Below are 14,811 nucleotides of genomic sequence, written 5' to 3'. Positions count from 1 at the left end.
AATATATAAAGACACAAAAAGCATGTGGCTGTTTTGCAAAGATATAGGTCTTTATTGCAAAAGTCATACAAAAATAGCTTATACAAAGTTTTCAGAAACAATAGTAAATTCCTCTGTCTGTTACCCATAAGCATCTGCAAACACATCAATTTTACTATATATTTAACAAGTTTAGTAATTTTTATATTTACATTATTATTCATAAAGCCCTTTTATTGCAAATATTATTATAGCCCTTTAACACAAGCTAGTATTGGGGGACGGGGGTGGGGGGAGATCAGGGTTTTCTTTGCTCCATGCTTAACCTGTATTACCAGAACCACAAATATAACATAGATACAGTGCTTGTATACTATGAAATATATTTGACATAATATATTCCCTTGGTTCAAGTCCAGAAGCATATATCCAGAAAGGGTTCCCCAGAGACCCCAAAATGTACTTTGAACTTGGGGGGGGGGATGTTAAAAGATATGTGGAGGTTCTAAAGAGGCACCTTCTAAGGAGGAAATTGAGAAAAATACAAGTGTGCACATGGTTCCATATGTTCATGCTCTTGACCTCAGCCTCCATATGTAAAGTTTGTTAGTATGCGATAAAGATAAATATAAATAATAATTACTCACTCGATTGATACATACATTACTTCAAAAGTCAGTCACTTGAGTGAGTAATTAAAAACATCAGTGGTACAGTAAACATTTGAAAAGTTATCCCACCATAGAAGATTATTCGAAAGAAACACTTCAGAAAGCACCCAGGATGAAACCATGATTTAATTGATATTTGTGTGCCTTAATGCCTTGGGATGTGGCCAGCTCTGGTTAGGATGGGCTGTACTGATAACACATCTACAGAGCTAAGCCAAAGGACAGCTTAAAAGCCAGTTCAACGGCAACCTCTGTAACTGAGTCATGAAAACAGACATAAAACTCCCGAGGCTTTGGGTCTAGGAAGAGTCTCCTGCGGAAAAACAAAGCTCAGTGTCAGAACAAGGTCTTTAGACTATTCTAAAAACAGTCTGTGTTTTAATAAGCTTTTAAGAGCTAGAAATGGAATAACGATACATCAGCACTAATAACAAAATGCCCAAGTACCCACTGAGATCTTTCCTAATCTTATTTGCTAGGTATATGTATACATATTAAATTCTCCCTTTGCTATAACTTTCAGTACTGTGTTATACAAAAGTTATTGTAGAATAAATAATTGGATTGGGAGAGACTAAAGCCTTCTGTGTGGAAGCTGTAATTGTTGGTTTACAAAGCTGGGACAAGAGAGAAGTTTGAAGATTCAGGCAATGTATAAAACAGATCTACAGTAAAACAGAACAGAGTATTATAGCCCACTTACCCTATAACCCAATACATGACAGTGGGTGGGGGCTTCTTTTGGTCAGTCCAGTTGTCAGGAGAACATTCAAACAACACACCATGTTCTTTTACTTGATATAGGCCCGAATTTACTTTTTTTGATTCTGAGTTTTTCACAGTCCCTGCAGCCTTTTTAGTCTGCAATGAAAATTGACAAATGGGTAGTTAATGATATCTTAATTGATTCTAGGAATAGGGCAAGCGATAAGGAAAAAAAATTCATTCACTGCTGTGATGATCTATAATTAAAATATTACACTGTGAAAAGTAGGATTAAAAAGACAAGTTCACATGGATAAGTTTATCTTGAAACTGCAGTCTCTTCTGCTCCACCTGGAATTTCTAGAGACCCTCACTCCGAGGTACAACATCTCTGAGGATCTCCTTTTAGTTAAATGTTTACTCCCAAAGTGACTTTGCTATTAGCATAGGTATATAGCTAGGCATGGTGCCACAGCTGAAGAGATATAAAAACGATGAAAAACGATCAAAGAAGAGATTGCTGAAGACACTTCTCAGCTGGAACTTCTTATTAAAGTCAACAATTGAAGTACTTTGCTTGTACCACACTGCACTTTGTTAAACTCTTAGCTTACACCAAAAAAGGTTGTATCAGTGTTATTTAAGCTTATATAATCACAGGTCTATTTTTGTCATAACTGCATGCATCATACTTGAAAGAGATAAAATTACATATAATAAACTGATCTCTCTTTTCATACCTGGTACTAGTAGTTCTAGAATTGTTCTGACTAAACAAAAGGGGAACAAAAGCTGAGCAGTAAGTCAAAACACAAAATTCAAACTCTTTGCACAGTACTGAACTCAAGAGTTTGGTAAGCGTGAGATTTGCCAAAGTAATGCAGTGAGTTACAGATGATATGTAAGAACTCCAAGTTTCTCTGCTCATGTCTTGAGCAGAGACTTTTCTCAGCTTTTCTTTCAGAAGAAAGGCAACAATTTTCATGAAGAAAAACTCTTTAAATGGAGCCAAGCAAGAGGTCTGCCATAATGAACTTCAGTATACTTGCTGCCCTAAGTTTATGGGTCAGTGGGAGCACAGACTCCTGCCTAAAGAGAGAAGTCTAGTGACAACAATAGAATCTTCTCACAACTAAAAAAAAAAAAAATGTTTATACTTCTCTCATCGTCGTTTGCTGGAAAATGGAACGGATAGAAAGACAACAGCGATAGAAGTTCTTGATGAGTTGAGGATGGATAGTTCCTTTGAGCTGCATCACTTCAACATGTGTTGGAGTGATAAAAATTCCATGCATTGTTTCTAGCGAAATATAGTGGAAGAGGGTGTTCTCAGGTCCAGATGTCAGCCTTCAGGAGCAAGAAGGGGGAAAGTTATTTGACCATCAGCTCTGAAGTAATTCAAAATTAACCCCTATTACCCAAAGTAGGGGCACACCAGTAAGTATTGCCAGGACTTGATTTATTTCTATACAAGTTAATATTGAAAAGAGGCAATTCTCAACTGAGGGAACCATGGGCCATGTCAAATCCATTAAAAAGGATACATATAAAAATAATATTTAATAGATAGTAGTTCACCTGGTCAGATGAGTGCTATAACCATGAGGAGGGAAGGGGCATGAATGAGAGTGCTATGCTGAGCGTGGGACTTCTGAAGCACTTTGGGTGATTTGTACTCATGCACAGCCTCTTTATAAATAATATCTGAATGGGACGAATTGTTTGCAAGTATAAATGTGTGCAAACAATATGCAAGTTCATTGTCTTCTTACACTGTAGAACCACAGGAAAAACCTCACAGTTTTATACTTGTGGCCTCAAATAGCTTAAACGGGGAGAGTAAAGAAATGTAGGCACCTTTCTTGGAGAGAGGTAAAGGGTATGGAAGTGACTGCTCCTAAATGAAGAGTGAGCATGTGTATGTACGCAAACTAGTGGTGTGCATGGTTCAGTTCGGAGGCCATTGACAAGGCCTCCGGACTGGTCCGGAATTCCCGCGGTTCAGTTCGGAAGGGCGGGGGGGGGGGAGTTTCTCTTTAAGGGTGGTGGTGGTAGTACTTACCCCCCCAGCCGCTCTTCCCCCTCCGGCGCTGGTGCTTCCAAAAATCATCTTGGGGCGGCAGAGTTCCTCCCTGCTGCCCCTGCCCCCGTCGTCGTCCTTGTTAGCTTGAAAGTAGGCAGAGCTGGTGGCACGCATGCGCCCTTTGCGGCACGCACGCTTGTCTCCGCCGCTGGTGCGCATCGGCGGAGATGAGCGTGCGCGCCACCAGCTCTGTCTACTTTCAAGCTAACAAGGACAACGACGGGGGCAGGGGTGGCAGGGAGGAACTCTGCCGCCCCAAGAACGTTTTGAAAAGCGCCAGCGCCGGAGGGGGAAGAACGGCGGGGGGGGAGAAGTACTACCACCCCCCTTAAAGAGAAACTCCCCCCGTGCCGGACTGCGGGAATTCCGGACCATGCACACCACTAATGCAAAAACATGCACACCGCTTACCATTGCCTTGGTTACACGAGACACAATGATGTACAGGAGTTAGACAGAGGGAGTGTGACTCTGTTGCTCCTCCTGGACCTCTCAGCTGCTTTCGATACCATCGACTATGGTATCCTTCTGGGACGTCTCTCTAGGTTGGGACTTGGGGGCACAGTTATACGGTGGCTCCGTTCCTACCTAGGGGGTTGTACTCAAAAGGTCATCCTGGGGGATACCTTCTCCACCCCTTGGCCTATGGAGTGCCACAAGGATCTATTCTGTCCCCCATGCTGTTTAACATTTACATGAAGCCCTTGGGAGAGGTTATCTGTAGGTGTGGGCTGCGGTGCCATCAATATGCTGATGAGACCCAGCTCTACCTATCTTTTAAGTCAGCAGACACCAGGGAGGCAGTGGATGCTCTGAAACAGGGCTTGGAGGCTGTTCTGGACTGGATGGGGGCAAAAAAGTTGAAACTTAATCCAGATAAGACGGAAGTGCTCTGGGTTGATAAAACCCAACACTGTCCTTGGAGGCGCACGTGGTGGCAGTGTGCAGAAGTGCCTTTTACCAACTACGGCTGGTACGCCAGCTGCGACCCTACTTGGGTAGGTCAGACCTGACCTCAGTCACTCATGTGTTGGTAATATCCAGATTGGACAACTGTAATGTGTGCTATGTGGGGCTGCCCTTGAAGACTGTTTGGAAGCTTCATCTGGTTCAGATTGCTGCCACAAGGATGCTCGTGGGTGTGAGTCGCTTCATGAGTATTATACCCATCCTGCATCAGCTTCATTGGCTACCGGTCCGCTTCCAGGCTAGATTCAAGGTGCTGGTATTAACCTTTAAAGCCCTACACGGCTTGGGGCCAGGATACCTGTCGTACCGCATTTGCCCATATGAATCTGCCACGGCCCTCTGATCATCATCTGAGGCCCTGCTCATGACCCACCACTAGCAGAGATCCAGTTGGCGGGGACTAGAGATAGGGCCTTTCGGTTGTGGCCCCTCGGCTTTGGAACGCCCTCCTTGAAGAGCTTCGCCATGCTCCATTCCTCAGTGTTTTAAAAAAATATCTTAAAACACACCTTTTAAAGGAGACTTTTTAATATCATTTTGTTATATCTGGTAGCTTCTTTAGCTTTTTATAATTTTCAGTTTTAATTTGAACCTAATTTAATTTGAACCTTGTTTTTAATATGACTTTTTAAAAAGTTTAATTTTATTACTTGTATCTGTGTCTATGCTATTGTTGTAAACCGCCCCGAGCAGTATTGCACTGGAGGAGCGGGGTATAAATATTTTAAATAAATAAAATGTACTTATACAGATGGGTGCTACCTAGACAAGGACTTTCGTACTTCATGGGGCTGACCATTGTCAAAAACCAAAAGCAATTGACATTCCAACCTTTTCTCTCTCCTTAGTTTATATACATCCTCATACAGAATATGAATTAGTCAGAAAAACAAGGTATTATTAAAAACAAAACACCACTCCTTACTTCATAACATTATACAGTTCAGTCTCCTTATCTGAAAGGTTCTTTTTTAGGCTTCCTAAGTTAAATGGGTTTGGAAGAACATTTTTCTTTTTAGTGATCTGAAAAACAAGCAGAAGGGATAAAAAGCTCACAGTAAGAATGCAAATAATAAAAGATTCAGATTTAATCAACAGGTATTGAGAGATGGTTTTCAAAAAGGTTATGTTGGGTTCAGCAATTTGAATCTACATAGAGCTGGAAAAGCTAGTTGAAATGCCATGTTGTTTTTGGAAGATTCTGTGGTTACTTTTTAAAACTTGGATTCTTTTTTAAAGCCAATTTTGGTACAGGTTTTCCTTACAAATTAGTTGGTGCAGTTTATAGGAAAGGGATACAGATTTCAGAACAAAACCATATTTTGTATTTTTGACATACTGTTAATCAAAGTCAATTTTGCATGTTTGATTCTAGTTACTCGATCTGAATTGGAGTCTAGTTATCGCCAAGTCTGGATTTCATTACACATTCTTTTGGCGGAGCAGTTGTGATGAAATGCAGGTCTCCATCTTAGCTCAAGAATGCCCAATTCCACCCTGAGTGCTCTGAATGAGGAACATTCCTCCCTTTTGTTACTGAATAAGGACAATACTTGCCTTTTGTCATTGAAGAGACTGAGCAATCAAGCTATAGACCACATTCAGATGTAACTGATAACCACAGTTAAATGTGGCAGAGGTTTTGATTTGGAACTCCAAATCATGTTGCAGACATTCACACAACCGTGGGCCACCAAACTCGTTCCAGGAGAGGGGACCCCCCCCCCCCGCTTGGCTGGCAAGCCATATACCCACAAGCTCCATAGCCTGGCTGTGGGCAAAGCATCTGTCACCCTGACGCGACTGACCACAATCTCGGGGGGCGGGGGCATGTTCTCCACACTCAGCTCCAGCTTCACCACCTGGCCTCCTTGCACTGAAGACAGCTAAACCCTTTCCTCACCACACTCACAGCTTTGTTGTCCCAACAAGCCTGCAGCAGAAAAGTGGCTCGCAAAGCTAATTCTTGGCAGCAGAGGGGCACACATTCTCCGAGGGGGTTATGGGTTTCTGTTCACGGGTAGGGGGATCTGTTACTTTTCAAGCTTCACTGCATGGCATGGGAGCACCCCCAGGCTTGGTTACCACAATTGGTGCTGCTCGCCTTCCTCCTCTCCACAGCTGCTCTAAAAAGGGATAAACTGATTCTATTCGCAACACACCCAGGAGCTAAGCCCCACATGCAAGGGATATCTTGTGTCCCTTCCTCCACAATTCCTCGCCACCCACAAGGGGGACCTAATAGTGCTCTCAGCAGCACACAATACTCCATTCCCCAAAGCGCTCCTGTGCCATACGCAGTACGGGAATTCCATGTGCCCATGGGCGGAACTGGGGTGGGGCAGCCAGGGCAGGTGCCCTAGGTGCCACTGAGGGGAGGGCGCCACGCCAGTTCCTGCCACCCCCACCTCAATGCCCACATGTCCAGCCCCAGGGCCCCTCAGCCACTTGCCATCCTGCTTGCCTTCTGCGAGGCCTAGGATCGGCAGCTGAGGGGCCTGCAAACTGCAGAGCAGCTTTTCTCTCCCCACCTATCAGCCGATCGGCGGGTGGGCGGGGCTTACAGAGAGGCCTCCGTGTAAGCCTCCCTGAAGCCTGAACTCGGCAGGCCCCAAAGAAGCCAGGAAGAAGAAGGCAGGCAGAGTTCTCTGCAGCAGCAGACCCTCTGCCCAGACCATCCAGCACAGCTTTTGCCAGGTAGACTGTGAATTCCTTTTTGTGGTGTCCCCCCCCATATAGGGATCTGCTTGCTATAGGGCTTTTATATGGTGGGGGGAGACTGAGAAGTCTGAATATTTAATTTAAAACAGAGTGGAAACTTTGCTGGCTTTAAAAACAAAAACGATCTAAAAAGCCCTGTAAGTGGCTTGTTTCATGGAAGAAAATTACAAAAACTTCTTGAACAATATTATATTATATAATATTTATTCATTTATTCATTCATTCATTCATAAATGCACTTATGTTCAAGTTGGTTTGCAACCCAGAAGGTCTGAGTGAGAACTGTGAAGCATGTGTGTGCTTTTGTTTTGTTTTATTTTATTCTTCTTATGTGTGAACTGCTCCCCAATAACTCACAGGGACTTCAGGGTAAAACTGGCCAACATGTGAATGCAGCTCCTCCATTCCAGAGGAGATGTGTGTTATAGGGCTTTAAAAGCCTTGTGTGAAAAACCTCCTGGAATCAAACTTTACTGAATTTGTTCAGAATTCTGAGAAAACAAACATAGGCTCACCCTGCATGGTTGAAAGTCTCCTTTGCTAATCTGTAGCGAGGGGGCTATTTTAATAATTAGTGTTTCTAGTGTGTTCTAGGCATTAAAAGTAGCACAAATATATAGTACTCAATGTATATCACTATACATTGTGAAGTGTGCATGTGTGTATTCAGTGAAATGTATTTCCAGGCAGCATACTTATTTTGAAATATCAGACTTAAATCCTTGGGGGCCTGGGGTGTATGGAGGACCTGCACTTTGAGGGGCTGGGGGCCCACTTTAAAATCTCATCTCTGGGCCCATTCCAACCTTGCTATGCCCCTGGCGGAACAGATACATATGTATTGATCACTACACATGGGTTTCTGCACAACACCTGCACAGAAGAAACTCCCATGTAGAAAATGTGTCTCTTGTAAATTGACCCTGAATTTTCCATCCATGACTGGGATATCTGAGAGTTACAGTTAATAATAAAAGAACAGCACACTGCTTGTGACAGGAAGGGGCAAATTACAATATTTCTTAGTCTGGCAGAGGCTGGTTTTGGCCCTGGCAGAACTTGGCTGTCTGCTCCTGTTGCAAATGCCTCTGTCTAGTGTGGCAAACTAATGTATCCTCCTCCCTCCTGGTGTCAAAGTAAGCACTGGTGTGATGAATGCACATATACCCCATCATGAGCCAACAGTCATCACAAGACAAAGGCTGGCAGGAATCATTCACTGGTTTGTAGATTCTTCCCCCCCTCCCCCCGCCACCTTCTTCTTCCCCTATTTTGCTAGTGGCTATTTGGGCAGGTGATCCTCTAGGACAAAGTCATGTTTTTAAAAAAGCATGAGATGAGACAGAGAAAATGACACTTGGAATCCTCACATAACTCCTGACTGTTGTTCTAAGTCTTTTACAGAGATGGCTCATGTTTTCAGGTTTTGATCAACAACCATGTCTAGATGGTACAGTGTTCCTTTTAACAGGGATTTCCAGATATTGTTGACTACAAGTCCCATCATTCCTGTTTGGACAGGGGCACAATTTCACTGCTTGCCCTAGGCGATATTTTCCCTAGATATGCCTCTGCATGTGCCCTCCTTCCACATAGAACACCCCCAAGACAGCCACTGCCCTCTCCACCTCCCTATGGGGAGTGACATGTAGGGGTGTTCCCAACTACACCCAGCCCCCAAGCCTATGAGCTGGGTGGCGGGCAGGTGGTTGCTCTCTCCAACCCAAACTGCTGCCGCAGGTGTGGGCGATTGCCCCATGGACCCTTCAGTAGTTTAAAGGGCAGCAAGCCCTTCCGGCACCAGGCAGCTGCCTGCTTCGCAGATGCTCTGGGGGGAGATGTTCCCATGCATGTCTTGCAAAGGCTGCTCTCACAGGAAATATGAACAGTTCCTCATCCTACAGAAGGGTACCTAGTTCCTAGAAACAGGATGGCACAACCAAAACAAAACCCTTCCCCTTAGAATGTATCCCATCTCCATGGTACAGATTTGTTTCTGGCAAATCTTGCTTGTTCCAAGTTGTGCATGTGGATAAGAGATAGTTTAGAAGTAAAACTCAGAAGCTGCATCATGGACACAACATTTTCTCTTCTTCCACTCCAGATTTAGAGCTGCAACTTGCCTAAGCTCTTTTGGCAACACATCAGGAGGTGGGAAACATAGGTTTAAGGCATTATTTTAAAACAAGACATAACAAAAAACAAACAAATCCAGTAGTACCTTAGAGAGACTATTACTTCCATCAAGTCCACCAGGAATTTTGGATTGTGCAGGATATGGATTAAGGTTCCCACTTCCTCCTTCAGGACCATCACCACCATTGTCAGATCCCCCAGTACTCCTTAACAGACTGCTCTTACGTGTCCTTAGAGCAGAATCACCAAAAAGAAATTTTTTGCTTGCTGGAGAAGTTACAGTGTTTGACGTGTTCTGCAACTTGTTCAGAAGAGGCAAGTTGGTCAAACTGTCACGTGAAGGCAGGAACCAGTCTACACAGGACACCAATGGAGCAGAAGGAGATTCCAATCTTTCATCTATGTTAAGATCTATTCCATCCAACTGAAGGATAGTTGCTTTGACCTGATCCACATATATGCAATCTGGCCCTGGATTTCCAATGGCTTTGGAAGAACAGCCTCCTGCTTCCAGCAAGACACTCAACATAAAGTGTTTCTGTAAGAAAAAAGAAATGGGGAGAATAAAGTGCAGTAATATTGCATTTATTGCTATAACTGTTTTGACTATATTGAGTTTGGCAAGGTTGGGCAACTTTGTAGGAAGTAATTTTGGATCAACATTTGATCTTTATTTATGGCAACTGCTAAATATGCAGAAGTTAAAAGGAAAAACTACTGCTTAAGTAAACAGACCAGATATAACTGTGAGCTTTTAACCTTGTGTTCACAATTTCTAGGTTCTTAGGAAGAATTCTTCCTAGTTAAAATAAGATTTCAGCAGCATATCTACACATTTTAGGGTTCATGAGCCTGCCAAAGTTATATCACTACACAATTTGTAGCATCTTCTGTATCCATGACTATACATATACTGTTAACACTTCACACAAATACAGATGTGATGATACAAACACCTTTATTTTGTTGATTGCAGTCAGAAAAGCATAGAGTGCAAACCAACTGACAGACAGCAGTCATCAAGGCAGTGTCAGAGAGAAAAAAGAAAAGCTTTAAGTTGCTGTTTAAAAGAATATAGGGATGCTGCAACCAAACCTCTCCAGGGAGACCATTCTAAAAGAGGGTGCTACAACTGAGAAGGCCAGCTTTCTTTCCTGAAGGTGGGGGTGTTTAGAGAAAGGCCTCTGTTGTTGATCCACTCAGGCTATATGAGAACCTTAGCAAATGCACATAACAGCACATATATCATCATCAATTGTCAGAAACAAAGCTATATGTGTCTCTCTCCCCCCCGCCCCCCCCCCCCCACACACACACACACTCTTACTTACCAGGCCAACTATGAGTAAGAAGTATCTTCCTTTGGGTTCTTGGTATCCATCACATAAAGTTTTACATTCCTGAAGGTGATGTTGTGGAAACACTTCTCGCCATATTACTAATTGCCCAATTCTCCGTTCTGCTGCCAAGGGCATGAGGCAATAATGCCTGGTATATAAAATAATATCAGTGAGGTCCTCCTTTGGCAAGTGACTGCTGATCAAATAGCCCTGAATTTAAAAAAAAAAAAGGATATTGTGCACTTTTCTGTGAAAACCTTCTACACACAAAAGGTTTGGTTTGTGTTACATTTGTGGAAAGTATCATGGTCAATTTCAACGGTCACTGCAAGGCATGTGCAGGCGGGCGGGGCGCAGAGAGGAGCTAATTAATCAGCCCGAGAGGTCCCTGCGCAGGCGCAGAACCCAGTTCTTATGGATACAATGGATCACAATCCAGATAGCAAGGGTGCACAACTCAAATGCTCCAGTGGGCCTGAAGCAGCCATGACTTGGTGTGCAGGGCCGACCTCAATTTTCAGTGCATTATTACATTTAAATTAACAGTATTAATTAAAGCAATATCAGCTACTTGTGGATCTTGCCGCCACACCCATCACAACTTTAACCAAGCATAATACCCAGAAAACAGATCCTGTCCCTGCTCTGTCAGAGGGGCACCTGGAGTGCATGTCAGCCCCAAACGCCAAGAGCTCTCCTCTCCCTAAATCACTGTAGCTTTCAGGTTGTAATGCTAAACGTGCTTACTTGGGAGTAAGCTTCACCAGATACACCATGGGGTGTATTTTGGAGTAAACATGCCTAGCATGCCATAGGAAGGCAGTTTCTGGAGAGGACCGAGGATGCCACCCCCCCCCGGCCCGGAGTAGAGGGAGCTGACCAAAAGAGTGACCCTCTTGTCTGGAGTGTGCTCTGCCTGTGCCCACCTGCTGCTGCTGCTATTTCAGCTCACTGCATCCATTGCTGCTGCAGCTCCTCAAGCTCCTCACTCGCCACATGCATCTCATCTACTCTCAAGCACTCAATTGCATTGAGCTGTTGCTGTGCACAACTGGGACAAGCCAAGAGCTCTTCATGGCTCCTGCTGTTGCTGCAGAATATTCCTACATGGGGCTGGCAAAACAGTCCCTTTGGGCCAGATCCAGCCCGTGGGTCTTACGTTGTACAGACCTGGGCTAAAGGCCTTTAATAAAAAACAAGCTGTGTAACCAGATTCCTGAGAAATTCAACTTTGTGTTTGTTCATCCAAACACACAACTAGTCCTCAAGGCTGCAGAGATGAACTTTTAAAATTTAGAACCATTGCTTCGTAAAGGCTCAGACTAGAGGGTGCCTTAGAGACTAGTGGAGATTTTTGCCTTTCCACAGCTAATTGCTACTCCTTCTGCTGGCTTGGACAGCACTGCCCTTCTCTGACTTGCTACCTGTAAGGATCCCATATGTCCTATTCCTCCTCTCCAACTATAAGTCTATGTTGCTATTAAGGGTATCTAAGATGTGTGTTAACACTTCAGTCAGCTAGACAAACAATCATCACCAAGACAATATGTGAATGCACAATACTAGGATTTGGAGCCCATCACAATTGTGTGTTTTTTCCTGCCTTCATGTGATTTTAATTATCCATCACCGGTATCATATGGTACTAAATTTGAAATACAAGGTAAGGTATACAAAGTGATCCAGCAAGCTGAAAGTAATAGCCAATTGAAAAATGCAAGTATGGTATGGCTTGGCAAATACCAGCAAATAGGCGGAATTACAAGTCAGGAGAGAGACTGAACCATCCAGCAAACACCTGTTCACCATAGGTATCTGGAGTGGAGGAGCAAGAGCGGGCAGTTGTCTCCCCTCGCCCCCAGATTGAGCCAGTTCCCACTGCATTCAAAGGGACATTCTCCCAGGGAGTAGGGAATTGGATTGCTGGCTTTGTCCCCTCCTGGAAAAAGCCCTGCAGACATTAATGCTTTTAGCTTGGACTGGAATTAAATGTAAGAGAAGCAGCAGGACAGTACAATACAAAGGTTGAATTTTCAACTTGTGCTATTAAAGTCAAGAGATCGTTACCACCAGGAGCAGCAGGTGAGGGCAGCCCTGGGCCCGCGGGGGGCAGCAAGAGGCACCTTTCAGGAGGTAATAAGCCGGTGCTTACCATAGTGTAAGCAGCACCTGCAAGCTGTGGCATTCCTTCTGCAATCCTGTGCAGGGTGGCAGTGCTCCGCCCAGCATCTGGCAAGGCCACGGCATGGCCCTGGTCTCTGTGCATGTGCGGAGGCACCACGCACGTGCAGAGGCTAGGGCTATGCCGCAGCCCCACTGGATGCCACACAGGATTGTGGGTGGAGCACCGGAGTTTGCAGGTGCTGCTTACACAATAGTAAGCACCTGCTGCTTATTACCTCCTTAAAGGTGCCTCTAGCCGCACCCCCACCGGCACTGCCCTCACTGGCTGTTCCTGAGTACCACTTTCCTTAAATCACAAGCTGGTTAATAAGAATAAGAATAAAACAAGATTTTCCCGAAGGTGATAAGAATACAAGACCATAATCTTCAAAGTCTTTAGTTATGGTTATTGCAGCAATTAATCAAGAACAATTACTTCTTAATTACCTGCTTTAAAAAAATAATCTGATTGTTCTTAGGTTAAGGCTAGCACTAGTGTTTTGAGGTTCTAAAGGAACTATACTGACTGACTGACTGTTTCACTTCTGGATTCAATTCAAAGTGCTAGTTCTTATCTTTAAAGCCCTAAACTACTTGGGCTCTAAGTATTAGGGATGTGCCCGAACCAGTCCGGAGGCCATTTTAGAGGCCTCTGAACCAGTTCAGACATGTCCCAGTCCAGTGGTTCGACGCCAGGGGTGGGTGGGTTGTAATAACCCCTCCTGCCACTTTCCCCCCTCCGGCGTTCGGTTTTTCTACAAAGTTTTGGGGGCAGCAGCATTTCTCCCTGCCGCCCCTGCCTCTGTCGTTTGCAGGAAATAGTAGAAGTACCCACTGCGCATGTGTTTGCTGACACGTGCGCGCCCGCCACCACACATCCGCCGCACAGTCACACGTTGCATGCACACATCATGCACATGACGTGCGCAAATGACGTGCAACGTGCGCGTGGCAGCGGATACTTCCGCTATTTCCAGCAAATGACGGGGGCAAGGGTAGCAGGGAGCAACGCTGCCACCCCAAAACTTTGTAGAAAAACAGAGCACCAGAGGAGGAAAAGCGGAGGGAGGGGTAAGTACAACCCCCTGCCCTTAAAGCGAGACACACCCCCGGCACCGAACTGCGCCTCTGCAGTTCCATGCACATCCCTACTAAGTATCTGAGGGAATGCCTACTCCCAACTGAATCTACCTGCCTTTTCAGATCATCCAGATGTGCTCTGTTCTGCATGCTGACCCTGGCCAAATAATATTTGCTGTGCATGTGGCATATGGCCTTTTTAGTGGCTGCCCCAAACTGTAGAACTCCCATCTGAGGAGTTCCACAGCCTCCCTCACCCTCTCTGCCGATGTTCTAGAAGCAGTCTGAAAGCCATTCTTTTCACCTGGGCTTTCCGGTAATAATAAGGTTGGTTGTTAACCAGTATATGATCTGTTGTCTTTCAAGTCTGCGTTATTTATGCTGTTTTTTGAACCTTTGCTTCTTGTAGTGTTCCAACTTTGGATTATTTTAAATGGTATTTTTATCTGATTTTATATTAAGCTGAGGGGGGAGAGAGAGAATATATATATAAAAGGCCCTATGTTTAGCATAACATGACATTTTCCAAGTCATACCTTATAAAAGAGGCATGAGCCCAAAATTGTATACAGTCGCCTCATGTCATAGTAATCTTCAGACTAAAAAAAAGAGCATAGTAAAGTCACATTCAGATTTTAGCTGATCCAAGGAATGCAAGTCAAGAGTAGTCTAAGAAAGGATAGTATTACATAATTCTGTAATTTTTCCTTAAATGGCTAACTGGTTTCCAGTGGAAAAAATGGTGACATGCATATTGCAGAATACAAAATTAAAAACTTTCTAGATGTTCAAGTTCACCACAGAATTGCCAATATTCTGCCAAGCTGAATAAAATGTGCACTGTGATTAGCCAATTTAGATGGATTTTGAAATACTATGTGTCTTTTAAAAATAAGAACACTTTTGGTTTCAAAGGTTCTATAATGCTTCACCAGTTTGAATGTTGCTCTTGCCACCAAAGGGA

General features: G+C 44.1%; 1 protein-coding gene across 4 annotated transcripts in view; it reads right to left on the bottom strand.

The window, feature by feature from the left end:
• Positions 1-29: 29 nt before the first annotated feature.
• The window catches only part of INTU (inturned planar cell polarity protein), a 56,517-nt gene continuing 41,735 nt past the window's right edge, over positions 30-14,811 (bottom strand). For all 4 annotated transcript variants that reach the window (XM_053254134.1, XM_053254133.1, XM_053254135.1 and 1 more), the window contains 7 exons: positions 14,384-14,446; positions 10,596-10,814; positions 9,350-9,802; positions 5,333-5,430; positions 2,513-2,702; positions 1,354-1,511; positions 30-963 (listed from right to left, as the gene is read on the bottom strand). In XM_053254134.1, coding sequence (XP_053110109.1) covers positions 852-963; positions 1,354-1,511; positions 2,513-2,702; positions 5,333-5,430; positions 9,350-9,802; positions 10,596-10,814; positions 14,384-14,446 — 1,293 coding nt within the window. In that variant the 3' untranslated portion in view covers positions 30-851. The remainder of the gene's footprint in view (positions 964-1,353; positions 1,512-2,512; positions 2,703-5,332; positions 5,431-9,349; positions 9,803-10,595; positions 10,815-14,383; positions 14,447-14,811) is intronic.

This window comes from Hemicordylus capensis, chromosome 5 (assembly GCF_027244095.1).
Source record: "Hemicordylus capensis ecotype Gifberg chromosome 5, rHemCap1.1.pri, whole genome shotgun sequence".
Taxonomy (NCBI): domain Eukaryota; kingdom Metazoa; phylum Chordata; class Lepidosauria; order Squamata; family Cordylidae; genus Hemicordylus; species Hemicordylus capensis.
The sequence above is the reverse complement of the archived record's forward strand: the minus strand, read 5'-3'. Positions and strand labels throughout refer to the sequence as shown.